Genomic DNA, 27,147 nt, shown 5'->3' with positions numbered 1-27,147 from the left:
AATGCAGCACAGACAAACAAAAGCAAAAAACAAGAGAAAAATAAGTCTGCTGACCACAGTAACAGAACTAGCAAAATGCTAAGTGTTACCTGTATTAGTTTCTTTTCTTTAATATAAAAAGTATAACTGCAGAGGTCCAACGTACAAATACAAAAAATTGTGCAGAATAAATGCACCATAATTCTGTACATACAGTGTAAACCGTTCAACAAGAATGATTTAAATATACCTGTTTGTCTCCTGACCTGGAAGACACAAGAATAAAATTCTGTAACTCTAGGGCATGTGCATAAACTTTCTGAGAGCTTGGATCACTAGCCAACAGAATCCCTGAAGATAAACAGAATCAAATGTTTACTTAATGAAAGTAATTATTCAGTGAATTGCTGGTTATCATTAACTAAGAAAAAAAGTACAAGTTCAGCGAACGTTAAATCCACACAGAGGTCTTTCCATCCCCCGATTTGCTACTGGCACTACTTTTGTTTGAGCCTGCTTTGGATTTCTTCTCTCTGGAACTGGTGGGATTGTTTTGGTTATTATATGCCTGGATTGCAAGGTCCAGACGTTCCTGAGCCACTTTAATCTCCCTCTGCAGATTTTCTAGGTCGGCTGGAATGTTTTCTTCGTTGCTCCCATACTGCTGCTCCTGAGCTATATTCGCTTTGTTTTGCTTGTAGGCCATTTTGGCATTGGACAATTCAGTATATTGGATCTGATCTGGCTTGACTGCAATGTTATAGCCAGGAGGAGCAGATGGAGTATTCCAAGTAAAAGGGTAGTTATAGGTACCAGAATCTTCCAGCTCTTTTCTTTTACTGTTTAATGTGTCTCGGATTGTACCAAATCCCAAATGGAGCATCTCCCAGACATTCAAAAGTAAACACAGGCAGCTTACACCATACATTATTAAAAGGAAAATGGTCTTTTCGGTAGGCCTTGAAATGAAACAATCTATCTTGTGTGGGCATGGTTTTCTGCTACATACAAACGTGGGGCTGACTTCAAACCCATACAAAAAATATTGACCAACAAGAAAGCCAACTTCGAACATAGTCCTAGATAGCAGCTGCAGCACATAGATTTTCATGAGCCCATCCTCTCGAATTCGCCGCCTGCCATCGTGTTTAGCTTTAGTGAGGGCTGGCTGCTCCTTGTTCTCCCGCTCACTTTCTAGCTCTATTTCTGGGTACATCATTGGATCTTCTTCGTGGTCATCCTCTGTCTCCTCCAAGCCACGGTGTTGTTTCCAGCGCATTGAAAAGGTTTTGCTCCTGGTTCTTTTATCAGGTTCGTTATGTTCCACCATTCTGGCAATTTTATGAATGGCATAGCCTAAATACATCACCGATGGAGTGGCTACAAGAATGATCTGAAACACCCAAAATCTCACATGCGAAAGAGGAGCAAAAGCATCATAGCAAACATTCTCACATCCCGGTTGTTCCGTGTTGCATACAAACTTGCTTTGTTCATCATAATAGATGGATTCCCCTCCCACAGCCGTAAGGACAATCCGAAAGACAATCAAAACCGTCAGCCAGATTTTGCCAACAAATGTTGAATGATTGTGGATTTCCTCTAACAGACGGGTCAAGAAACTCCAACTCATGGTGGTCAAATCGTTTTATCTTAAAAAAGAGAGACATGTTAAGAGTTTAAAACACTCAGCCTCAATACTGCCAACATTTAATCAAAAGAGCAAGGAAATGTAATCATCCATACAAAAATTCTACATCTAAACTCTTTTGCTGTCTCACCTGTTATCCAGAATCTCTACCAGCCAAAATTTGCCTGAAGAATCTAAGTTTCCTTTTTAGGTTTTCAAGAATGCCACTAAAAATAGAGAAGAAGAAAAAAAGTTCTTAAGTACCAATCCACAAACGTTTCCCAGGTTATTACAAAAAGGTGGGATAAACATGCTGATGCTTCTGTACCTCAAATTTGAATAAAAATGACTGTTTACACATTTAGGCTGAGATTCTCACAGCAACCTATGGGATATGAAAGCCCAATTACGATGAAATGTAATGGGCATTGAGTATCCAGAACTCAACGTGTACTCTCACTAAAACATTTCATCGGCTCTCCTGTACACTTGCATATTAAAAAAAAGATTTAACAAAATCCACTCATTCTGCCCTTGAATTGTGAAAAATACAGTACACAGAAAGCCGAATAACGCTAGTAACAACATCCTTACAGACAAGAAATTGTAGCAGAAACACAACTGCACCTTTTTTCCTCAAGGAGGATTTTATTCCAAGGCCTTATTCCCAAGCCTAATAAAGTCAATGGGAGTCTTTCTATTGACTTCAGTGGATTTTGAATTAGGATCCTAGTGAGGCTAACGTAAGTGTAACATTTTCCATTCATTGCACAAAAGATACCTAAGAAGTGCCTACTCTGACAGGAGTCACCATGAGATTAATAGGCAGTGCTAGCTGGGGGGCAAAAGGAAAATGTAACAAACAGGGAAAAGAGAAATCAATAGCAGTCAGTAGAAATTACTAAATTTGTAAAGTATTTTAGGAACAAAAGAAATCCTAATAATGATACAGACCCATTATTAGATAGAGATGATAAAACCGTTAATGATGATGAAGTAGCATCAGAGGGGTAGTGGTGTCAGTCTGTATCCACAAAAACAACGGGGAGTCCGGTGTCACCTTAAAGACTAACAGATGTATTTGGGCATAAGCTTTCGTGCGCAAAAACCCCACTTCTTCAGATCCATGGAGAAATGATGCTGAAAAGGCCAAAGTGTTCAATAAATATTTCTGTTCTTCATTTGGAAAGCAGCAGGATAAAAGACGCACATCACAAGGATGACAAAGTATTTCCAGAGATAAACAGGGTGAGGTAATATCTTTTACTGGACCAACTTCTGTTGGTGAAAGAGACAAGCTTTCATCAAGCTATACAGAACTCTTCTTTAGATAACCAAGGATGTTAAACTATATATATTGAGGATAAACACATTTAAATTAGCAGACCCACATAATCTGCACCCAGAAGTCCTACAAGTGTTGGCTGAGGAGATCTCTGCCCTGCTGATGTTAATTTTTAATAAATCTTGAAATACAGGGGAAATTCCAGGAGACTGAAAGAATGATAATGTTCTGCCAATATTCAAACAGGACAAGCTGATGACCCAGGTAACTGCAGACCAGCTAGTCTGACATAAATCCTGGGCAAAATAATGGAAAAAAATTGATACAGGATGCAATTCATAAATAATTAAAGGATATGAATATAATTCATGCTAGTCAATATGGTATTATGGAAAAAGATCAGGTCAGACAAACCTAATTTCATTCTTTGTTGAGATTTCAAGTTTGGTTGATAAAGGTAACTGCGCAGATGGAAAATACTTAAGACATCTGTAAGGCATTTGACTTTATACTGCATGGAATTATGGTTAAAATATTAGCACTATACAATACCAAGAGAGTGCATGTTAGATGGATTAAGAACTGGGTAAGTAACAGATCTCAAAATGCAGTCACCAATGGGGAATCTTCATTAACTGGGTTCCACTGGAATCAGTACTATGCTTTTCAACATTTTCATCAAATTAAAATTTGCAGATGACACAAAGATTCGCAGAAGAGTAAATAATGACGAGGACAGGGCATGGATCGCATGGTCAGTGGGTCCATTCAAACAAAATACATTTTAATTAGAGTGAATAACTGATTTTTTGGTTCAGGGGCCAAGCCTAACCTTTCCTTCAACCTCTCAAATCGACTTTGACCAAAATGGATTCCCTGCCCCCTCCTCCCTTTTCTGAAACAGACAAACAAAAAATGGAAAAATTCTGTTTCGGGTCAAACAGAATGCTTCATTTGACCCAAAAGTATATATTTTTTTTGTTTCAGGTAGTTTTCAGGTGTTTTTTTACCCTTGTTTAATCAGCTATATTTCAAAATGAAACCCCATTTCATTTCACAATAGTCAAAAACAAACACTTCAAAATGAAAAAAGTCAAAACATTTAGTTTTGAAATGGTCAAAACGAACCATTTCAACTTTCTCAAAATGTTTTTTCCTTTTTTTATTTCCAAATCTGATCTGAATCTGCGAATAGTTTTGATGCCCTGAAAAATGCATTTTTGGGGCAAATTTACTGTTTCTCAAAATATGTTCACCCAGTTCTAGCTTTAATACGGCCAAATGCAAAGCTCTACATGTAGGAGCAAGAAATGCAGGCTACACCTACAGAATGGGGGACTGTATCCTGGAAAGCAGGAACTCTGTGAAGGATTTAGAAGTTATAGCAGGCAAGCAACTCAACATCAGGACGCAGTGCAATGCTGTGGCAAACAGGGCTAAAGCAATCCTGGGATGTATATACAGAGGATCAATGAGGAGGATTACAGAGGAGATTTTATCTCTGCATATGACACTGGTGAAAAGTTGGAGAGATTGCAGAAAAAAAGCCAAACAAATGGTTTAAGGGCTCGAGAAAATGTCTTACAACTGAGAAACTTCAAGAGCTCAATCTATTTAGACTCTCAAAAAGAAGACTGAGAGGTGACTTAATTACAATGAATATGCAGAAAATCGGGAGAAAATACAGGGTACCAAAGGGCTCTTTAATCTAGCAGAGAAGAGCATAACAAGAACCAGTGGCTGAAAGCTGAAGCCACACAAATTCAAAGCAGAAATAAGGCACAATTTTATAACAGTGAGAGTGATTAACCACTGGAACAAATTACCAAGGGAAGTGCTGAATTATCCATCTCTTAATGTCTTCAAATCAAGACTAGAGGCCTATCTGGAAGATATGCTTTAGTCAAAACAAGTTATTGGGCTCAACACAGGGTAACACTGAAATGTAATGGCTTGGGACATGCAGAAGGCCAGAGTAGATGATCTAATTGTCCTTTCTGGTTTTAAACCATACAAATCTAGTTACCTGAGAATTCTGACTGTACACATGGACCATGTATGATGCTAGTTAATATCTTGGTAGTTGGCCAGTGAGCCACAAAATGTACTTGCTTTTTTTTTTTTAATTGATATCTCAACTCAGAGCAAAATTTGGCCCTAAATTTACCTTAAGTAGCCACAATATACATCTGAAATGAATTCAGTGAAGCTACATCAGTGTAAATGTGGAGTACAAGCAGAATTTGGCCTTTAATTTCCAGGCTGCATTAATGTTCATTCCAAGTTCCCAAGAGCTGAAAACAGAGAAGCCAACTTTTAAAACAGACCAGCTAACAGTATAACAAAGGAAATTGGATCATTAGTTTTAGAAGACATTTGTCGTGAAATCTAGCAAGTTTATGTTAGTTAAAAGTCCCTTCAGTTGCTTTTCCTACCCCATTGCCAATTTTTTTGTGATTTTACAACACATTTTAAAAAAAAATTCTCATCTTGCTGTGTGCCAAAACATAAACATGGGAAACAGACTAATTGCACACAGTGCTTTTAAATGTAAGCACAATGAAAATTTCTCTCTCTCTATGATGTCAGATACAGTGATCATAGATGTGACAAACAGGAGACAAAAAAAATTACAAATAGAAATGTGATTTTTAAGTTGACGGTATCCTTTAATAGCCTTATGAAACTGGCTGCAGCTACAGAATACATGTCTCTGCCTTTACAACATGTATACTGCAGGACTCAGCTATAACAGTAACCTTCACATACACACTGTACACTTAATACTTCCCAGATTTGCTGTTCTGGGAACATTTAACTTAATAACTCTCTATTGTTTGAAACAAAGGTTTATGGACAGTGACACCCATCTGAAAAAGGCAAATTGTCAGCCATTTCCACTAATTTACATCATTTGAGAGAAACCTTCATTCCTTATATTTGTCATAAGTTCATAACACCACTTAGAGCTGCTCAGAGCAGGCAGAGTAGACAATACAAACAGCACGATCTTTTTCTCTGGCTGCAAGTTGGTCCAGATCACACCTTTATTAATCAAATTTTGCCTACCTGCTTTCAGATGGCACTCTAAAGAGGAACTGAAAAATGGACTTGGCATAAACACTGACTCAGGTGATGGGATGAGGTTATTATTGTAACACTCATTGGCTGTTTGCAGTGATGTATAACATTGGCTCCATTATCCACAGAGTTTGCTGAAGAAGTAGGATCTTGGAGAAATTGGTCAGGAGTCAACACTCTATGGGTCAAATCCACTGCCCTGCCGAAGCCTGACTAAATAGGCTTGGAACAAAGGGGTCCTGCAGCAACTGGGCAGGGAATGGAATCTACCCAGTTCCCAGGCTATGGAGTAGAAGTAGAGCTGCTCCACACATGTCCCTATGTATGGAGTCCAGCCAACAGATCTACAGAGTCCTACCCTTCCCTGTATATGGAGTACAGAGAGTCCATGGACCTGGGCAGACACAGGTATGATCCTGGTGTGGGCCTCACCAGATCCAGCCTCCCGTCTCGTGATTTCTAAGCCATATGTGACCAAGAGGCCTACCTGACCACACGGGTTGGTGGATCTTCCTGTATATTATGGCTGGACTTTCCAGAGGAGCCTAAGGGAGTTAGGCTGCCAACTCCCACTGAATTTTAATAGGATATGAGCACCTAACTCTTCTGTACTATTTTGAAAAGTTCAGCCTTAAATAGTAAGTATGGGTGCGTGTTCACTTGCATCGTGAACAAGCAATCATTTAGGAGGAAGGCACTCAAACTAAGGGGTTTCCTTCACCACCCACATCTTATCACATCTTCTCCAATTAAATTAGGTCCATTCATGTTCTTCAAATCATATTCACTTCATTTTGCTTTCAAACAATTTAGCAGCTGTGTGCTGAGAAGAACGTGGGAGTTAACATTTGGTAAGTTCACTGGTAACCAATTGTGCTTCCAAGAAATGCAGAATGAAATGTAATTGCTCCCAAAGGCCAATTAAAATGACTAATCATGACTATTCATTCAAATCTCATTTCTATTCAAACATCAGAGATCACAAGATGTACAAGTGCTTGAGAGGAAGGGAAGTAGCTTCCTTTTCTTTCATTTAAAAATTAGCAAGATCTTAATGTTCATGAAGAGAGGGAATAAAAGTCATTAGCTTGTGCTGAACCCAATGCAGGCACTGTGCAAGCTTCCCCAACACAGCGCGGCCAGCAGGCATCTATCTTGACCTGCAATTCAGTGCTGAGTCCCTCCTGAATTAGACAAGCGGAACTGTGTAGGAGTTTTGCAATGCCGACAAACGGAGACAGGGATGAGACGATGTAATATTATTAAGCTTCCTTCACTTAAAATCATAGAATATCAGGGTTGGAAGAGACCTCAGGAAGTCATCTAGTCCAATCCCCTGCTCAAAGCAGGACCGACACCAACTAAATCATCCCAGCCAAAGCTTTGTCAAGCCGGGCCTTAAAAACCTCTAAGGATGGAGGTTCCACTACCTCCCTAGGTAAACCATTTCAGTGTGTCATCACCCTCTTAGTGAAACTTGTGACATGAAATGGGATTTGATCCCAACTCTCCACTAATCCCTGGCGCCATCTATCCCAGAATTGTTAATTAAAGTTTATGATTTTACACAGCTGAAATAGATTCATGTAAAACCAGTTGCTAAACCAGTGGATAAAAATTCTTTGTTTCTGTGTGCTTATATAACATGTCTGACAGAGGATTCGGCTACTTTTTTTAAAAAACCCTGTTTTTCAAATAGCTGGGCTATTCAGTCCATCTTGCAAGTCTCATGTGACATGTTAAAAACAGAAAAGGGTTCAGAAAAAGCCACACTGTCAATGTCTATTTGGACAAGATTCCTGAACAGACATTTGATGACTAGTCTTATTCTGCCCTCATATTTTGGGCATTTGAACAAGGTTCTGTTGATTCCCTACATCATTTCCCCACAGTTTAAAGTTGTATGTGAAATTATGAGACCTTAGATCCCATCCCATAAGACTTTAAAATGAGATATAAATGGGTTTTGCAAGGAATAGATTTTTATGAATGTTTGTAAACATCAATTTCACTGTACGTGCACCAAGAGATAAAAAAATATTTCCAAGAATAATAATGGAAATTTAAAGACAGACAGAAAAATGTTGTTTGAGAACTTATCAGTTTGATTTAAGCATATTTACTTTGTATATTTTGACATGTGATGCTGACAATTTGTGCTTTAACTTTTCTAAAGTTTTTCACTTGGCTACTCTCTCCTGTCATTCAATAATTGTCTGACTCTCACAGTGTCTGACTCTCCATAATTTGCTGCAACTGTGACAATGTAAATTGACAAAAATAGGGAAAAATGCTTTACAATAAACATCAATATTATCTGTCAAAACTTTTTAAAAAATAAGTAAATATTGAATTCTGCCAAGCCTAGATAGAACCGTGAAATACTTGTAATGTCAAAAAAATAAAGGTCGAGAACACGTCTTTTCTTTTTGAACAATCCACATTATATAAATCAGATCAGAACACAAACCTACATTTACAGCTACGGAATGAACCTCCAAATAGCCTGCTGTGCCCTATAAGTGAACTAATATGGATGCAAAAATGGTCTTCAGTTTAGGAATGCTCCCCTATAGTTCACATGAAAGCAGTACCTACTCAGGACCGGCACTAGGGTTTTGAGCACCCTAGGTGGACAGCAATTTCGCCGCCCTGCGCACTGGTCCCGCAGCTCCAGAGGAGCTGCTGCAGTGGTGTCTGCGGGAGGTCCACCGGAGCCGCGCGAGCAGCAGACCGTCCGCGGGCACAACTGCGGCAGCTCCATCCGAGCCGCGGACCACCGGACTGCCTGCAGGCACCACTGCGGCAGCTCCACGGGAGCTGCCTGCCGCCCCCTCCGGCGGTGCCCTGACCCAGGGGACACCCTGGACTGCCGGCTACCGCCAGCAGCTCAGACTACCTCTCTGTCCCAGCAGCAGCGGCTGCTCAACCATTTAAAAAAAAATTGGGGGGCGCTTTTTGGCGCTCTCAAATCTCGGCGCCCTAGGCAACCGCCTAGTCCGCCTAAATGGTTGCACCGGCCCTGTACCTACTTCATTATGTCCAAAAAGGTGGTTTCCAGTGCAACGTGCGAGGAAGAATAACAACTCCCAGTAACAAAAAGAAACTGAATATCTAAGACTCCCGTCCATCATGATGCAATTAATTCTGATTTTGTGTGTGTGTGTGTGTGTGTGTGTGTGTGTGTGTGTGAGAGTATGTGAGAGAGAATATCAATCAGTTCTTTTTGTTCCTCCACCCAATCTAACTGCTGTGGGCTCCCCACATGAGAAGAACCCCCCCCTGCTCTCTAAGGTGCCTATCACAGTGCTATGCACACACACACACACACACACACACACACACACACACACACACAGAATCCACGTTTCCCAAAACAGGCCCACACAACAAGCACATTTCAATAGCACAGGAACAAGCTCTACAGAAACCTGTTCACATCCAGCTATCAAGCTAGGAAGAATCCAATTCTCCAGCAGCTTGGGAGAAAACCCATGGTAAAGATGAAGTGCCTGCCAGCACCTAAAACTTCTGGGTATATCTACTGTCTGTCTGGCAAATCCGACTTGAGGCAGAAAATAGAAGCTGATCTTTCTCCTCACTTTCCTTGTAATTGCTATCGCACAGTAATTTACTTTATTCATTCATTCGTATTTTGATTGTGGCAACATAAGCTCACAGCCCAGTCTCTGGACTCACACGGATGAATGTCCCCAACTAAGCTCTTAGCAACAAGTTCTTCACATCCAGACCATCTCAGGAAGATGCCTGCTAGTTAGCAAGCAGCTCCCACTAACCGACAAAGCATGCAAGTTCCAATCTGAAGGAACCTACATGGACAACCCCCTGCCTCCAGTCTCCAAAACAGCTGTCAGCACCGTAGAAGATCCCAAACATCGCAAGTTACACAGGGACAAATGGTGATATCATTTAAGTCGTCAGGCTTTATACAAGCCACCGCCAATTGCATTCAGAAGTGAAGCACAACTGTCATGAACTCAGAAAAGTCTGCACACTCAGAAAACAGCTTGCAGAGTTGTGTCTTTCATGTCATTCATGCATGGACATGTGACTTGCCCATGTGACTCCAAAACTCCATCTTGGAGCTGGACTTTGCATAGGAGAGAGGAGGGGGTCCCCCCCCAACAAGAGAAAGTCTATTTAAACCCGTAGGAAACCCCTCCATTTTGTATTCAGCTGGCTAACGAGAGAGCCTCTCCAGCCCCAAGGATACCTGAAAGAAACTGGAACAAAGGACAGTAACTACAGGGGGTGTGAGTGATTGCTGGACCCAGACTAGCAGGAGACTCATCTGTAAAAGGAAGCTCACTGGAACTGGTGAGATTTTATCTGTATTCAGTTTTCTTAGACACAGACTGGCGTGTTTTATTTTATTTTACTTGCTAATCCACTTTGTTCTGTCTGTCACTACTTGGAACCACTTAAATCCTACTTCCTGTATGTAATAAAATCACTTTTTACTTATTAACTCAGAGTATGTATTAATACCTGGGGGGGGAGCAAAACAGCTGTGCATATCTATCAGTGTTATAGAGGGCGAACAATTTATGAGTTTATCCTGTATAAAGTTTATACAGGATAAAACAGATTTATTTGGGGTATGGACCACATTGGGAGTTGGGCATCTGAGTGTTAAAGACAGGAACATTTCTGTAAGTTGCTTTCAGTTAAGTTTGCAGCTTTGGGGCACACGGCTCAGACCCCGGCTCAACAAGACCGGGTGCTGGGATCCCAGGCTGGCAGGGAAAGCAAGGGCGGAAGTAGTCTTGGCACATCAGTTGGCAGTTCCCAAGGGAGTTTCTGTGATCCAACTCGTCACACAAAGCTTCTGTCAGGTTGCAGCATTTATACCACACTCATTGCTTTGACATACAAGTGCTTTCTTAGCCTGATCCTGTTACCCAAAATCGGGCCAGCTAGTGAACTTAGGGAGGACTAATAATCCACCAGAGTTTGGCAGAAAGCAACACGTTTATTATACTGATAGCTAAGCTCAAAAGAAGTGGGGGGGGGGTCACCACTCACATACTCACGCTCCCAGGACAGGTATGGCACTGGAGATGCCAGGATCCTTTAAGGTAAGTGTCCCACAGCACAGCAATTGATGGTGCGATGAAGGTAAGTCTTCCCAAGGCACGAAGGAATGCAATGCAGAGAACCACTGGCCAGGAGGTCCGGGCGAAGGGCCTCCACGGGAGGTGAGCGCACTCCTGAGCACATGGCCCCTTCCCCTTTTAAGGACCTGCTCCTCATGGCCTGCAACTAGAGATGACTTGGCCGCATCTGGTTGGTTACACTCCACCTCAACCAGTGTCCATGCACTGGGTGTGTGAGTGCTGCCTAATTAGAGTCCCAGACACCTTGTCTACCTGGAAGCTCTTCTGATCTTCCATCTGTTCAACCAGCCCATTCATCCCACAAAAATTCCAGGAGGGAGGGGGAGGGGGAAGCCACTTCACAGGTATTCAGAGAGGGAGAGGAGACAAGGAGGGCGGGAGGGAGGGGAGTGTAACAGACCTTTTGAGCATACAGGTTATACATAGCATACAGATCACTGGTGCTCCTACAACAGATCCTGCTCCCACAAAGACAGCCAATTGGGTGCAATTTACCTGTAAATTTTAGTGGAGAAGTTTGACTGCATCTGAGCAGACAGCCTGGATTTAACAGGCTACCCAGCACTTTGAAATCCCTGCTGGTCTAGGCTTTGCAGGAAAGGAAAACGTTCTAAGCCTCCAGCACAGCACAGGATTGCAAGACTCCTTCTACAGCAAGCACTGAACTCTGAGCAGGATGGCTGCCACCAGCGAGATGAGCTGAATGGCCTTCTTCACAACTGCTTCATCGCCTGCAGGTTGTTTGTATACCAAAATGACTTCTGAGCAGCATTTGAAAGGAGGGGTCATCTGTGCTCAAGGGTAAAAGATAACTATGCTGTCCTACCAAACCATCAGCAGAGTTTTCTAAACCACACTGTACCCTACACACATAACCGGTGGGTGCCATACAGCACTATATGGACAACGTGTGTTTAGCCATGGGCACCCTTTCCAAAATTCAGTACAGGTGCAAATAATTTAGTGGAACAAGAGGAGATTAGCAAAACGGCAGGTTGGGCAAGCAAATCATCCATTCCTTCTGCAAAAATATTAGCCTGCTGCCTCAGTTTCCTTGTAAATGCTATTAAATACTAGAATTAACTGACACTTCAGCTCCACTTGCTTTGTTTTGGGAAAAGCAAATATAGTAAGCTGGAGCTGTTGCTGGAGTAGAGTCAATGCTGGGACACACATTTCAATTTAACAGGAATTTTAAAATCTTCATTTTCTAAAAATACTCAAAAAACCCAGAAATATGGAATGCAAACATTGAGTAATATTTGAATTGTTATGGTAGGCTGATGTAAAATGGGTGGAGACTAAGAACAAAAATTTCAAAATTACCACTTTCTAAAGATTTGATTGCGCATCTGATCTTTTCTGGACTCCTTTTACAAGAAATCTGAAATCCTAGGCTTTACACCATATATTGTTCTTCGTGTGTTAATTACTACATTATCGGTTTTGCTTTGGCTGTATTTGTTCGTCTAATGATTTTTCACTTTTTAAAATAGCCGAAAAGAAATGTGCCACAGGGTAATCAGTTGTAGTTAGAACGGGAAGGAGGAAAAAGACCTTCATGGACCATATCTTGTAGCCTGGAGAAAACTACAGTAAGCTAGGAGCCTAGATTGTGTGAGTTCAAACCTTGCCTCTATTAACTGCTGTTTATATTGCCATGTATTTCACCAACCTTATTATTAAGTAAGGCCATGAAACCTACCAGCAACCTCCAAAACCGTAATGCATATTAACTTCCCAACTGCACAGAATGTGAGACAGTTAGATGCATCGATCTGCTGATGCAAGAGCATCTGAAGTCACTGCTAAGGTTTTGCAGCAGAGTGCAAGCTGGGGGACATACTGCTTTTAGGAGAGGGAAGTGAATGCTTTATGCTGGAGTGTGTTACCAACAGCACTGTAGGTAATGTGAAAATGTCACGGAAGCCAAGAGACTTCTTTAATTTCTTATTTTCATGCTTTCAAGATTTTGGGTGAGTAGGGTGTATCCTGATACAAGCTTAACACTCACTAAATTAAGTTTTTGCTTGTGTATACACATTTTACTTGAACGCCACATGGAACAGAATTACTGCTTAGTAAGATTATTATTCAACTTCAGCCTCAGCACAGACACACTGTGGAGTCAGGGGCACAGAATTTTAAGTGCTGGCCAGATCAGATTAGCAGTTTGTCCTTATAAGAGGGACTTCACAAACACACAACCCAGAACACAACAAAATCTTTTAAAAACTCAATTTAGATATTTTAAAAAATAGATATTTAAAAACATACTTTCTCTTGTCAGACAACCAAGTTTGAGATCCAGGTTGTCCTCAGTCAGATAAGACACTTCTTTCCAAGACTGGGCAGGTTTACACTATGAAATATGGATCCCAATAATCTCCCACTTGCTTTACAAAAATAAAAATTTAAGAGGAGATTGTAAAGATAGAGAAAAATGTTAAAACATTATAGACAAGCTAGTTTTTGTTCTAAATGCTTCAACATCCATCCATGCTATTTGTTGTAATACAGTACATGTGTATTTACTAATAATTTGGAAGAGTAACAGCATTGGTCTGTCCAAACTGATGTAACTGTTTTCTGATTGAGACATCAGCGACCCTGCTTAATACAAAGACAATCTGAGCCCCGGCCACATTTTCTGCCTCATTCACTCTGAAAGAGAAGACAGATGCAAGCTCTTCATCCATAATGGCTGCCAGCAGGACATGGGAACAAGGAAGCACTGATCATCTGTTGGTTTATCATCTCTAAGGCACCATCTACACTAGGAAATTTCCCCTTGTCTGACTTGGTGGAATCAGGTCTCAATTGTATAAGGGTGCTGAAAACAGGCTCCTTCACATCACTTCACTTCTGCTACCAGGGCAGCTGTTTTGACCACCATTTCAGGGGGACCCCTTGCTGATAACCATTATCAGCAATGGGTTAATTTCCTAGTGCACATGGGACAAGTCACAAGTAGATCACAAAAGACAGCACCTCCTCAATATGCATGTGCTAGATATAAAAACAACATACACAAACCAATTAGCTGGAGTAACACAATAATAAAGTAAAAACAATCGTGCCACTGGTAGACGAGCCACGCTTATTGGATTAGTTTGCTTAGCAGCTGAATTTCACTTCCCTCCTCTTCCAGAATGCAGCACAGGGATTCATTCAAGGTAATAATATACACAGCCCTCAACACCAGTGAAAATAGCCACATTTTGCTGACACTGAGGTCAGTTAAGAATTCTGCCATGGACTGCAATGGGAGTAGGATCAGGCCATTCTGTAAAACAACCTGAATTGCGGCACGGAAATGTCGAGTTGAAGAGAAGGAAAGTTCCAGCGAAGGGGGCAGTAGGAACATAGAAAAAGACTTGATTTGGGAGCAGGGCTAGGGAAGATAATTTTTAGACTGATGGAGTGAAAATGAAGATACTTGCACACAGTTTTTCTGTACACTTGAATTAATTTTTTTAACAAAGTATTTTTATTTGGGTTCTGTTGAAGTTTTCAGTTGTTAAGAGTATTTCCATTTCTGAACGTTTTTTAACCTCAGTATCTTTGCATTAGCCTGAGTATCTGTTTTAAATAGATGTCTGCTTTTAACCAAAAGCATACACGTATTTTTAAAATACTTGAAAAATGTTTGAAGTGAGAACTGGGAGATTATTTTTACTTTAATACAATCAAAAAGGAAGTGGTTTTATACAAGAGAGCACAGCCCTGAAGACAAATGTATTCCATGTCTGTAAATCCTGGTCAGTGTTAACTTTGTACTCATCCTTTCAAACTAATACAACAACTGTTTAACCCTGACCTCTTAAAAGTGCCTCTTCCAATTAAATGGCCTGATCCTACAATCCTTACTCACCATTAACCCTTAAAATAAAAAGTACACACACACCAGAAATTCAATGCATCACTCAAGTCCTTTGGATAGCACACTGTTATATAAATACATACCATGAGTTACAGTAAGAGAGGGAATGAGAATGCAGGATAGTGTGATGTAAAGCACTTTATAAATGGTGATTAGATACACAGATGCTTCATCTACGAGTTAGCAATGGCCACATTATTCACAAGTGGCCAAGTCATGGGTGAGTTATTCAGAGCTCCCCAAATGAGTGCCAATAAAGCCATTACGCCAAACGGTACTATCATGTATTCTGTAGATGCCACATATTTTAGAAATACTTCATAGTTTAATTTCTCTTAAAAAAAGCATGATTATTTTTCACATTCCTTCACCTGTAAAGCCCAGGTCCTTCAATAACATCAATCCAACTGCCAGACGGAGGGAAAAGACATGTAATAAATTTAAGAATCTTCTAAAAAAGTGACCTAAAATTGATCCTCCTAAAATAGTATTAAACTACTAAAGTCTAATGCCTCAGGAGTTTCCAGGAACCTTTCAAATAACAAAGTGCCCAAGTTCAGCCCTTCACCAGCCATTGAACTATATTAGACTCACGGACTTTAAGGTCAGAAGGGACCATTGTGACCATCTAGTCTGATCTCCTGCATATTGCAGGTCACCAAACCTCACCCATTCCTGAAATAGGCCCATAACCTCTGGCTGAGTTACTGAAATCCTCAAATCATGGTTTAAAGACTTCAAGTTACAAACAATTCACCATTTATACTAGTTTAAACATGACTCATGACCTATGCTTGACTCATGACACCTATGACCTAGGGAGATGGTGGAATTTCCTTCCTTGGAGATTTTTAAAGTCAGGCTTGACAAAGCCCTGACTGGGATGATTTAGTCGGGAGTTGGTCCTGCTTTGAGCAGGGGGCTGCACTAGATGACCTCCTGAGGTCCCTTCCAACCCTGATAGTCTATGATTCTATGCTGCAGAGGAAAGCGAACCCCTCCCAGGGTGTTGGCCAAACTGACCCAGGGAGAAATTCCTTCCCAACCCCAAATATGGCGATCAAGTTAGACCCTATCACTAATGTCACCAGTTCTGCTCCTCTTACCAGTACAAATTTCCACACTTGGGGAGTAAAGAAGACTCAGTGCTCTAACAGGCTGTTTCTTGAATGAGAAATGGCAACTGTTTGAAGCCGTTGAGAAATTTTAAAATAGTCCTAGGGGGCAAGGATTAGCGTTTAGAGTACAGGTGAGACTTGGGGGAAAGGTGAACGATAACATGCAATGTATCACCTGTTCAGCAGCACCAAATATGTGGTGTTTGCATAAAAGAGTTTGGTGTGTCAGACTTGCTGATTGCCTGTTATAAAGTTTACATTTCCTTTTGAGTACTGGAGCCCAGACAAGTACCGTAAGCTGCTGTTATTCTGTTGTCTGACAAACCTGTTTCTAAAAAGGTGGAACTAATTTCTGTTATAGTTGAAGACCAATCCCATGTCCTTATTTAGGCAAAACTTCTGTTAAGAAAGGAATGCAGGATTTATCCTCATTTCCTAAGTGGAAATTTAGATTCCAATTCAGCAAGTCACTTAAACACATGTCTAACTATAAGCTACTGACATCAATTGGACTACTTAGTTAGACACGTGCTTAAAGACCTTTCTGACTTTGGGCCTTGGAGGTGAACTAAAAGGCACTGAAAATAGGTATTTAAAATGGAAGTGTTCACAAGTTAATCCTGGTCGTGTAAATGGAACTGCTAATGTTAAACTTGCCTTGAAATAGATTGTGTGTCTGTGTTTTGAAGCATCTGTTCAAGTTTAAGCATACAAAACATCATTTTTCAGTCCAACGATTCCATAGGGAAATGCCTCAAACATCAGCTCAGCTGACTCAAATTTTCCATTGGATTTCCCTTAATACAGCTATGACCATAAATACACTATTCATTATTTCAAATAGATCTTTTTGTTTATAGGGTTAAAAAAAGAAGCTTCTAATTCATTTTATCACAGAAATTCTGAGATGTTAATTTAAACATCACCACTACTTAAATAGTCCATAGTTCAACATGTTTTATAGCTAGCCTTTAACTAAGCAATATACATTTTCAGCAGGTAGAATGCAGTTGATCTTTTTGCCACTGTGCAATGGTAAGTATCGTATCTTGCTGCAGAAAAGCTCCGAACTTTAAATTATACACATAATCCTCCCGCCAAAAAGTTTTACTTCTGAAAATATCACTCCATTAGAATGTCACTGTGCTCTATTACCAAAACACACTTGACAGCATGGTAATTTAAAACAGTTCATAAAGACTTTGTGGTCCTTTGCCCTTATTTTTCATTTTGTGATTAAATTAAGAGTATTTGCAATAGCTGATTTCATGATTCATTTAATTTTTTTCTGAACCTCAAAAGACTTCTGAAAGGCAAAAGGACAAACTCTCACCTAGATCCACATGCTCTCTAGCCCCCACCCAGAACACACACCACAACTTAGCAAAATCTGTGCAAGAATTCAATCCTTATCAGGCACATACAGTCTCTGTCTACGAAAGAATTCCCCTTCATAAGTTTTGAAAAGTTGGATTGGTTTGAAAAACACAGCGAAAACCATCCTAAGAGACCACTCACAAGACTGATAGAAACGGGTGGCTTAGCAGAAGTAGGTGTTGTATCAAAATTGTACGCAACATTTCTGGAATCTTGGATGGTCTCTTAAAACAGATTTCTCTATAATCAAATCCAAAACAACTTCCCAAACCTATATAAAGAAGTTCATTGTTGGACCAAGACTTTACGTGCAACAATTCAATTCAGAGCAAAATGTTACAGTCAAATTACAGCTACTCAAATAGAAAAGAGATACTGAAAACTGAAAAAAATTCCTTTCACAGGAGTTGTAGATATATTTGTAAAAGACGCATTCCCAATTCTGATCTAATTCAGCCAAAAGACTCTAAAATGGTGATCAGTCTGAATGTACAGCTGACTTGGTTCATGAACAGCACCTGCACCTTTGCTCAGTCTCCTGCATACCCCTGACTGAGAACCATTGCTTTAGAGCCTTTAGCACTCAGTTCCAAAGACTGTCAGGCCATAGCTGGCTTAAACCCATTCTGATCTGCCCAAGCAAAACTTGCTGCTAGTGATGTTTCAAAGTCTTAAAATAGCTGCTAGCATATTTATATCCTTCTTTCATCTCCCCCGACACACACACCCATCCTTTCAACTGGACCACAGAATACATAGCTCTCATGAGTACAGCATATAGTTTCATTACAAAGAAACCAAAAAAAAAGTTGTTCACCCTAAATCTACACCTCCTGGCCAGCCCCACATGTGCTATACTACATCCAGAAACACAACTTTTTCCAGCTTGCATTTTAAATTACTCCACAAAGCTTTATACAAGTCAGATCAAATACCTACCTCAGTTCAATGACTTTTGGGGAGAACAGGACAGACTGTACGTACACCAGTCCTTCAGGAGGTTGCATCTCAGAGCAGAGAGTATGCAGCTGTGTACTTCCACATTTCCTGTCTAGGCACACAGAGAAGTCAGATGGCGCCTCTGCTGCTAAACCCAGGTTGGGAACAGTCTCTTCTCTTCTTAGAACAGGGGTTCTCAAACTGCGGGTCGGGACCCTTCAGGGGGTTACAAGGTTATTACGTGGGGGGTTGTGAGCCGTCAGCCTCCACCCCAAACCCCACTTTGCCTCTAGCATTTATAATGGTGTTAAATATATAAAAAGTGTTTTTAATGTATAAGGGGGGGTCACAGTCAGAGGCGTGCTATGGGAAAGGGGACACCAGTACAAACGTTTGAGAACCACTGTCTTAGCCTATCACCATTTTAACAGTTTTACATAAATGTAGTAAGATACGGTGATTTAAGGTAGCTATTTGCAACCTGATTTTGGTGCTGTTGGTAGAATTTTAAAATCTGGGGCCAAAAGGTCATGAGATCAAGTTCCCACACTGGGATCTGTATTTGCACCAAATGCTTGCAGGCTATTCTGGAGGGCAGAGGTGGGGATGGGGAGAAGCAGCATAGATCTGCTTGTAGAAGCGCATCCTTGCATGAAAGAGTATTAAAGGTCCGTCTGCTTATTGCTGTTCCGATGGAAATTATAGACTCCTTGGTATGTCTTGAAACCAAGAGAAAGTAACCCTGTAATTTGGGGCCAATATTCTCTACCAAGCAAAAAAGCAAGTGCTAATGCTGAAGGCTGTGTTAACATTACTCAATCCTTACACTACCAGGATATAACATATTCCCTCCAATGTCAAAACATATATATGTAAGTAAATTTTGTTCTACTTAGAAAAGGAAGAGATTGCATTATAACGAATTCAGAGATATTCAAGGCTTCATGTCTATATGCCCATAATCTGATATTTTTTGGCGTATGCACTGCTAGTTGGACTGTCTACTTCCCCAGACAAACTGCAGCTGAGTACTTATGGGGGACACATCCTGAGCACCAATCCACTGTCCCCCCCATAATCGAATACAAATACTTAATGCTAACACAGAAGTTTCACCTCCCATAACGGCCAAATATCCTATTTAGTTTCAAAAAGAATATCTAAAATCCTTTTTCATCTATAAAACTATAGCTTTGCAAAACAGCCCACATCTATGGAATAGCTACTTGGAAAGATTTACAGTCTTGGTTCTTACTAAAAAAACAGCTCTGATAACAAAAGACATTTCACAATTAAATTTTCTAGACTCCTGCACTTTTTGGCTCAGGAATATATATACACATGTTTAGTCTTAATGTGTGTCAGCTGCTTAGGTTTTCCATGCAATCCTTCCTCTCTGCTCACTAAGCAATCCTTCCTCTCTGCTCACATTTAAAACCTAAGGGAAAGATTTTCAAATGGCAGTTAGCCACTTAATTCCTATTGATTTTCACTGATTAGGTGCCTCTGAAATCTTCCCCTAAATCTAGTATACGTTACTTGTTACCCCCTGCAATTCCTATTGATTTTCACTGGTTAGGTGCCTCTGAAATCTTCCCCTAAATCTAGTATACGTTACTTGTTACCCCCTGCAACTTCCAATTTTTTGTAAATGTTAATAGTTAATTTTTAATAGCCCAGAGAATTAATTTAGTAAAATAACCTCTAAATTGTTGACAATTCAAATGATCAAGTTACATCAACAACACCTAAGTAGGACTCTTGGGTTCACTTTGGAAAGTTTTCAAACTAGAAAAACTATTGTAGTATTGTATCTGGCCCACACTCATCAGCTAAGGTTACTTCTAAAACTTCCTTTTAAATAATAATTATGAAGAACAAATTCAAAACAGCAAATTCCAGCCTGCCTTTTGAACTCTGCTACAAAAGAGCATGATCTATAAAAATAGCTTTGACAGGGTTGATTTCACTAGATACATATCGTTAAAGCTTCCCTTTTACCTCTGTGATCACAATAGGCTGTTGCGGAAATTGCAGCACACTTGAAACCAAAATTTCACAAAGTAAGAAAAGTGGATTGGATTTTTTAACAGAAAGAGAGGGGAAAGACAGAAGCAGCACAGAATTATTGCTAAAATTTACTCACATGGTTCACTGGTTCCTAGTGGAAAAAATATTAGACTCAATGCGAGGAGACGTCAAGTGTTGTACCAAAAGGACAAAGACAAGATACTCAAAATTATATTGTTGAATGTGGAGAAGAAATAATCTGTGAGCATCTATTTCAGCTAGGGTGAAAATTAAAGTGCTCTTGAAAAAAAAATTGACAGAAGCTGAAACATAAGAAAGTCATTTTCCAACACTGTTATTGTTTGAGAACCTCCTAGCACAGCCCCCTTCCTCCTCCCCCTATACTGTGCAGACAAATTGCAATGCAAGTCAGAACAACTCCAGGGGGATACCATGGGTTTTCCTCTCGTACTGGAGCCTGAAAACCTTTTTGACAATAATCAGTAATGATGAGAAACGCAAACTCCAGTCTCTTTCTAGCTCTATCCTCTCCCAGCCAATTATTTCAACAAAGTAGTTTAGGCAATAATATTTCATTAATCTTTTCCCTCCCCTCTAATTATAGCAGATATCTCAGACTCCATGTGTGCAGGCATAGCTACTGGGAAGCAAAATGCAACCATGACGGAGACACTGAAACAATGCTGTTGAAAAAAATACTGGTGATCTATCACCAAACCACGCCAACCCATCAGCGCCACCACACCCTAACAAATTCAACCCTCACCCAAAAGCACAATCTCTTCGCAACTGCAGGTGGCTTGATAGATTTTAAGCACAACCCCTCCTCCCCAACTCAAACAAGAATTTAAATTGTTAACATTTTTATTATCCTAAAAGCAACCAAAACAAAAAAAGAAACCAAAACAAACTTGCACTCACTTCACTTGGTCTCACTGGAGCTTGAGCGTGAACACAAATGGGGGATAGGATCCTAGCTGAAAGGATTGAATGTGAACCCCAGAAAATAATGGGGAGTACCCAGAAGGAAAAACTGTTTTCCTAAGGAGATGGCTTGCTCCATCATCACATCATCTATACTTCTGCCGCGCTCACTCTGGATACACTAACTCCAGCTTGGCTCTTTACTGCTCTCAGAAAGTTCTTCCAAATTTGCTACTTTGGCTTTGTCTACACAACGCCGCTTTTAGCGACAGGTTTATGTCGCTACAGCTGCGTCACTAAAAGGAGCACGGTGTAGTCGCTGTTTGTCGTCTCTCCTGAAACTTCCACCGCCAACGAGTGCTGTTAGCATTAGAGTGGTCCTGCCAACAAAAGAGCTTTTCACACCAGAGCGTGTCGTTGGCAAAACTTTTGTCTTTCGGGAGCGTGTGTGTTTTAACACCCCTGAAAGACAAAAGTTTTGTCGTTCAGTTGCTGGTGTAGACATAGCCTTACATTCCTTCCCCATCTTTTGCATTAACTAGCTGAAGACTGTTCGTAGCCCTACACTTTACTTATAACCCTCGGTTGTTATAGGGTTCCTATGAAATGCTCTGAAAAGGTTTGGAACTGTGTTGGATTTGGGCTTGTTTCCAAACTATACACATTTATAAGAGACAAGAGGGTCCCCTCTTTTCCCTCCCCCTCTTCAGTCCTGTCTCTGACAAGGGCCAATTCCCTGCATGAAGCTCATCCGTATGGTCAGCAGGGTATTTCCATGGCATACAGGGCCCTACCCCTGCCGGTCACCTGGGTGTCTCTGTCCACCCTATAACTGCAGTGATGGTACTAGCCCACTGAGGGGCCTAAACAGGAATATTTCCTCCCCCCAATAAAACACACTAATAGTTAATGGGGACACAAGCACTTGCCTGGTCTGCTCACGCCTAGCACTGGCCCTGCTGAGCTGCATCCCCACAGGACCCGCGGCGACCAGGGAACCACTGGGATTTTTAATGCTTCAAAACTCACAGGATGGAGGCAGCTTGTAAACCACCCTGAGTCCCTGACACACACTTGATGTCCTCTTCCCACCCCCACCAGTTTCACTGCCCCAGCCAGCCCTGCCAGCCCCAGTGCTCCCCCACCAGCCCCACTGCCCCCACCAACTCTGCCAGCCCCAGTACCCCTAACCGTCTGTCAGCCCCAGTGCCCCAGCCAGCCCCCACCAGCCCCACTGCCCCCACTATCCCTACCAACCCCACTACCCCCAACTGTCTGTCAGCCCCACTGCCCCAGCCAACACCCCCCACCCCACTGCCCCCCAACCCTGCCAGCTCCAGTACCCCCACTACTCCTACCAACCCCACTTCCCCCCAACCCTGCCAGCCCCAGTACCCCCAACGGTCTGTCAGCCCCACTGCCCCAGCCAACCCCCCCAACCCCACTGCCCCCCAACCCTGCCAGCCCCAGTACCCCCACTACTCCTACCAACCCCACTGCCCCAGCCAACCCCCCCAATTCTCCCAGCCCCACTGCCCCCCCAGCGCCCCCCAGCCGGCCCGGCGGTGTCCCCCGCTCACTCACTCGGCCGGCGGCTCCAGGGCGCGGCCGGGCGGGTCTCTGGCCGGTCCGTGCCCGGGAGCGGCCCCGCATCGCTCCCCTCGGCCGGCCGGACCCAGCGCTCGGAGCCTCCCGGGGCCGCCCCCCGCCAGGCGAGGGCAGCGGGGCGCATGCGCAGCTCCCCACCGGCCGCTCCTGTCTGCGGGGGGGGCTCCGCTCGGGCGGTGCACGGCGCGGGGCGCACGGCAGTTGCCGGGGGCGGTGGTTTGCACACGCGGTGCCAGGTGCCCTGTCCTAGGTGGTGGTTGCACGCGCGATGTCATTTGCACATAGTGCAAGGGGTTTGCACGCGCGGTGCCAGTTGCACAATGTAAGGTGGTGTTTGCACGCGCGATGTCATTTGCACAGAGTGCAAGGCGTTTGCACGCGCGGTGCCAGTTGCACAATGTAAGGTGGTGTTTGCACGCGCGATGTCATTTGCACAGAGTGCAAGGCGTTTGCTGACGTGATGCCAGTTGCCTTGTGCTAGGTGGTGTTTGCACGCCCGATATCCTTTGAACACACAGCACAGGGCGTTTGCTCACGTGATGCCAGTTGCCCAGTGCAAGGCGATTGTAAGTGCGATGCAAGGTGCCCTGTGCAAGGTGGTGGTTGCACATGCAGTGTGTGGTACAGCATGGCCAGAGGGCAGCAGGAGAGGGTTAGGACGAAGCCTTATTCCATGTAAGGGGAAGAAAGTTTACTATAAATTAACTAGAGCACCTGAAGCCAGTTACAGCACCTGCAGTTAGTCACATGAGAAAACCCTCCTGCTGCAATCAGACAGTGTGGGAGTAGGAGCAGAAAGCATTGGTGTTGGAGCAGAGGACAGTTTGGAGAAGTGCTGTGGTGGGTTCAGAAGTCCAAGACCCTAGGTAAGGGGCACCTGGCTTGTGCAGAGGGAGGGTAGGAAGCCCCCCCCCCCACAAGCTGAAGGGCAGGAGAGTGAAGTAGCCCAGGGGAAGGAAATGTCAGTTCACGTGATTCACCACTATCCTCAGGGCCCCTGGGCTGGGACCTGGAGTAGAGGATGGGCCCAGGTCTCTTCCTCTCCACTCCCCTTCTTTAGGATACTAGTGGGGTAATTAATATTCCATTTTAAGGGCAAGAAATGGTGCCCTGAACTCCCCCCCCCCCACCCCCCGAAGAGAAAGTATGAGACCCATCATAATAGTGCTGGCAATTTGCCATATGTGTTATTTGCACACACAATGCAAGGTGTTTGCACGCATGATGCCAGTTGCATAGCACAGGGTGGTTGCATACAGGATGCCTGACGCATGTGTTTTTGTATATGGCAGTGGTTAGCAACCTTTCAGAAGTGCTGTGCCAAATCTTCATTTATTTGCTCTAAGGTTTTGTGTACTAGTAATACATTTTAATGTTTTTAGAAGATCTCTTTTTATAAGTCTTTAATATATAACTAAACTATTGTATGTAAAGTAAATAAGGTTTTTAAATGTTTAAGAAGGTTCATTTAAAATTAAATTAAAATGCAGCGTCCCTCTCCCCCCCCCCCCCCCCCCCCCCGATCGGTGGCTAGGACCTGGGCAGTGAGAGCGCCACTGAAAATCAGCTTGTGTGCTGCCTTCGGCACGTGTGCCATAGGTTGCTTACCCCCGGTATATGGTGTCAACTGCACATTGCAAGCTCCTGGCTGATGCCAGTTACACACTGATACCAGCTGCACATTGCAAGTTGTTTGCCTGATGCTAGTTAGATTGTAAGGTGTTTCTCTCTGTTAATTTCATCCTGTTTCTCTTATACCCCTGGCACACCCCATTACAGCTATTCCCCAGCCTTGCAGGGTGTCCAAAAATCCTTTCTCAATGCTGAGACATGTATCGCATCCCCTTAGTCATCACTTCACCAAGCTATACATAGTTAGCTCTTTCGATCTTCTAAATCAATGATTTTCAACCTTATTTTCATTTTCAGATTGCTAAAAAATTTTAAATGGAGATGTGGACCCCATTGGAAATCTTAGACATAGTGTGTGGACCAGAAAACCACTGTTCTAAATCATTCTCCCCAGCTCCCTGGCCACTTCTGAATTGCCCTTCTCCCAACTCCATCCAGTTTGTCAATATCTTTCTGGTAATAAGGGCTCAGTACTGAATGCAACAGGGTCTGTTGTTTTGCTTTGAACATTTATTTCTGGTTAGATGCTGGCAATCCTGGCATCCCACATCTTCTCCTGAAAGCAATTTATTTAAAACAACATTTTAAAATAATGTGTTCCCCCACTCCAAATTATATAAAACATTTTTAAAAGTAATTATTCTATACTACTCCTCTCTACTTATCAGAGAGACAAGGTGGGGGGAGGTGATATCTTTTATTGGACCAACTTCTGTTAGTGAGAGACACTAGTTTTCCAGCCACACACAGCTTGTCTCTCTCACCAACAGAAGTTGGTCCAATAAAAGATATTATCACACCCATCTTAGCTCTCTAATATCTTGGGACCCCCATGGCTACAACTACACTGCATCTTTCTACCTATGTCATTTGAAAAATAAATATGAAACAGCAATAATAATAACAAAACAGGACTAGTACCTTATGTATAGTTCCTTTCATCTGGAAGCATGCCCACACAGAAATACAGCCATTTCTGCAGAGGACGGAGGCAGCTGTTGAGCAGAGAATACCACACTTCAGGGCAGGAAATGCAGAAGAATTTTATATCCAATTGAGATTACAGGCACAATGTGAGAGGGCAGAATGTAGGACCTATGTCAGCATTCTGCCAGAACACTGGAGTAATATTGGTACCTACTTTATTCAAAATGCTTATTACATCAGTATAACATAAAAGTCTCATTTATAAAGTCAGTCTTGTTCATTTCAAATTTAATTTCAAGGCAATAGTTGATTTTAAAAATCTTCTTTATGCATCTAGAAAAAAAACCCTTATCCAAGGATCTTAAAACACTTTTACAAAGGTAAAGGAGTATCATTAATCCCATTTCACAGATGAAGAATATGAGGCACAACATCTCACAGGGAGTCAGTATCTGAGTTGGGAATAGAATTCACATTTTGTATTCCCTGTTCTGCTCTTAAATAGCATTCCTTGCAATGCTTTAAAATACAGGGAGCAAGCAGATCCTCCCCAGGCGTACATTTTCACAGGTCAATTGACTTCAGTGGAGTTAGGACAGTTTACACCAGCTGAGGATCTGTCCTCACATCTATAAATAAGCATTTGTCATATCCTGGAACTGTTCCATCAAATAAATAAAGTCATTTTAATCAATTTATGATGATGTATAAGAAGGTGCAGTGTTTTCTTGGTGAATTCTCGGCTCCATTGAAGCTAATGACAAAACTCTCAACGGGAGACAAAACTTCAGTAGGGCCAGGACGTCACCTCTTGTGTTTAAATTAGGACTTATGGTGGCAGGACTCTGGGGTTCAGTTGTCAGCTCTAATTCTGTGAAAGACAGAATCATAGAAACATTGGGCTGGAAGAGGCCTCAAGAGGTCATCAAGTCCAGCCTCCTGCACCAAGGCAGGACCAAGTAAACTAAGACCATCCCAGACAGGTATTGGTGTAACCCAAAGATCGGATATACAGATACCTTCCTTGGAAACCTATGTGATGCTGTATGGAAGATGGGAGACCGTTTTATAATATTAGTGATACTGATATTATAAAACTGCAGGGAATCTGACCAGATGTGCCATGTAAGGTATCTGTGAAAATTAGTCAAGTATGATGATCTTGTTTATATGTTTGTATCACCTTTGTACTGTGCGTTATAGGTCTGTAGGGTATATCTGTATTTCCAGGCTTGTGCTGTGTTTCTGGGTGACACCCCCCCGACAGATTGGCAGCAGCACTGCTGAGCCTGTTCGATGGCCCATCACAGGTCATCAGCCCGACAGTGAACCCATTGACAGGAACTAGGGGATACAGCTTATGAGTCAGCAAGAGATGTGGCATGCCTGTGGACAGAGAACTCTAAGGCTTTTCCATGCCATGTGCTGGGCAGCTTGTGTTCTGGGACAAAGGAAGTACCAGTCACATGGCAAAAGGAATATAAAGGGCAGCTGCATCTTCTCAATTTTGTTTCCATTCCTGCTTCTTGCCTCTGGAGTAACTTTTCTACAAACGAAGCTCTGAACAAAGGGTTGAACGACCCATCCAAGCTGGG

General features: G+C 42.1%; 2 protein-coding genes across 5 annotated transcripts in view; one reads left to right on the top strand and one right to left on the bottom strand.

The window, feature by feature from the left end:
* The window catches only part of ADAM11 (ADAM metallopeptidase domain 11), a 672,244-nt gene that overhangs the window by 102,155 nt on the left and 542,942 nt on the right, over window positions 1-27,147 (top strand). The gene's annotated exons all lie outside the window — the stretch shown is intronic.
* Window positions 42-25,607, bottom strand: GJC1 (gap junction protein gamma 1). Of its 3 annotated transcripts, none has more exons than XM_050934970.1 (3): window positions 25,547-25,607; window positions 1,761-1,836; window positions 42-1,631 (listed from the first exon to the last, which is right to left on the bottom strand). In XM_050934970.1, exon 3 carries the CDS (start codon window positions 1,610-1,612, stop codon window positions 431-433), a length of 1,182 nt encoding a protein of 393 aa, XP_050790927.1. In that variant the 5' UTR covers window positions 1,613-1,631; window positions 1,761-1,836; window positions 25,547-25,607; the 3' UTR covers window positions 42-430. The 3 variants fall into 3 exon arrangements, with proteins under 3 accessions (XP_050790927.1, XP_050790926.1, XP_050790925.1); XM_050934969.1 differs by lacking the exon at window positions 25,547-25,607 and adding an exon at window positions 22,970-23,050; XM_050934968.1 differs by lacking the exon at window positions 25,547-25,607 and adding an exon at window positions 2,564-2,716.

Source organism: Gopherus flavomarginatus, chromosome 25 (assembly GCF_025201925.1).
Source record: "Gopherus flavomarginatus isolate rGopFla2 chromosome 25, rGopFla2.mat.asm, whole genome shotgun sequence".
NCBI classification, from domain to species: Eukaryota; Metazoa; Chordata; order Testudines; family Testudinidae; genus Gopherus; species Gopherus flavomarginatus.
This window is presented reverse-complemented; position numbering and strand designations above follow the sequence as displayed.

Bases quoted from the DNA above. Each gene is read 5' to 3' on its own strand.
- GJC1 (XM_050934970.1), bottom strand. From the start codon at position 1,612: ATGAGTTGGAGTTTCTTGACCCGTCTGTTAGAGGAAATCCACAATCAT.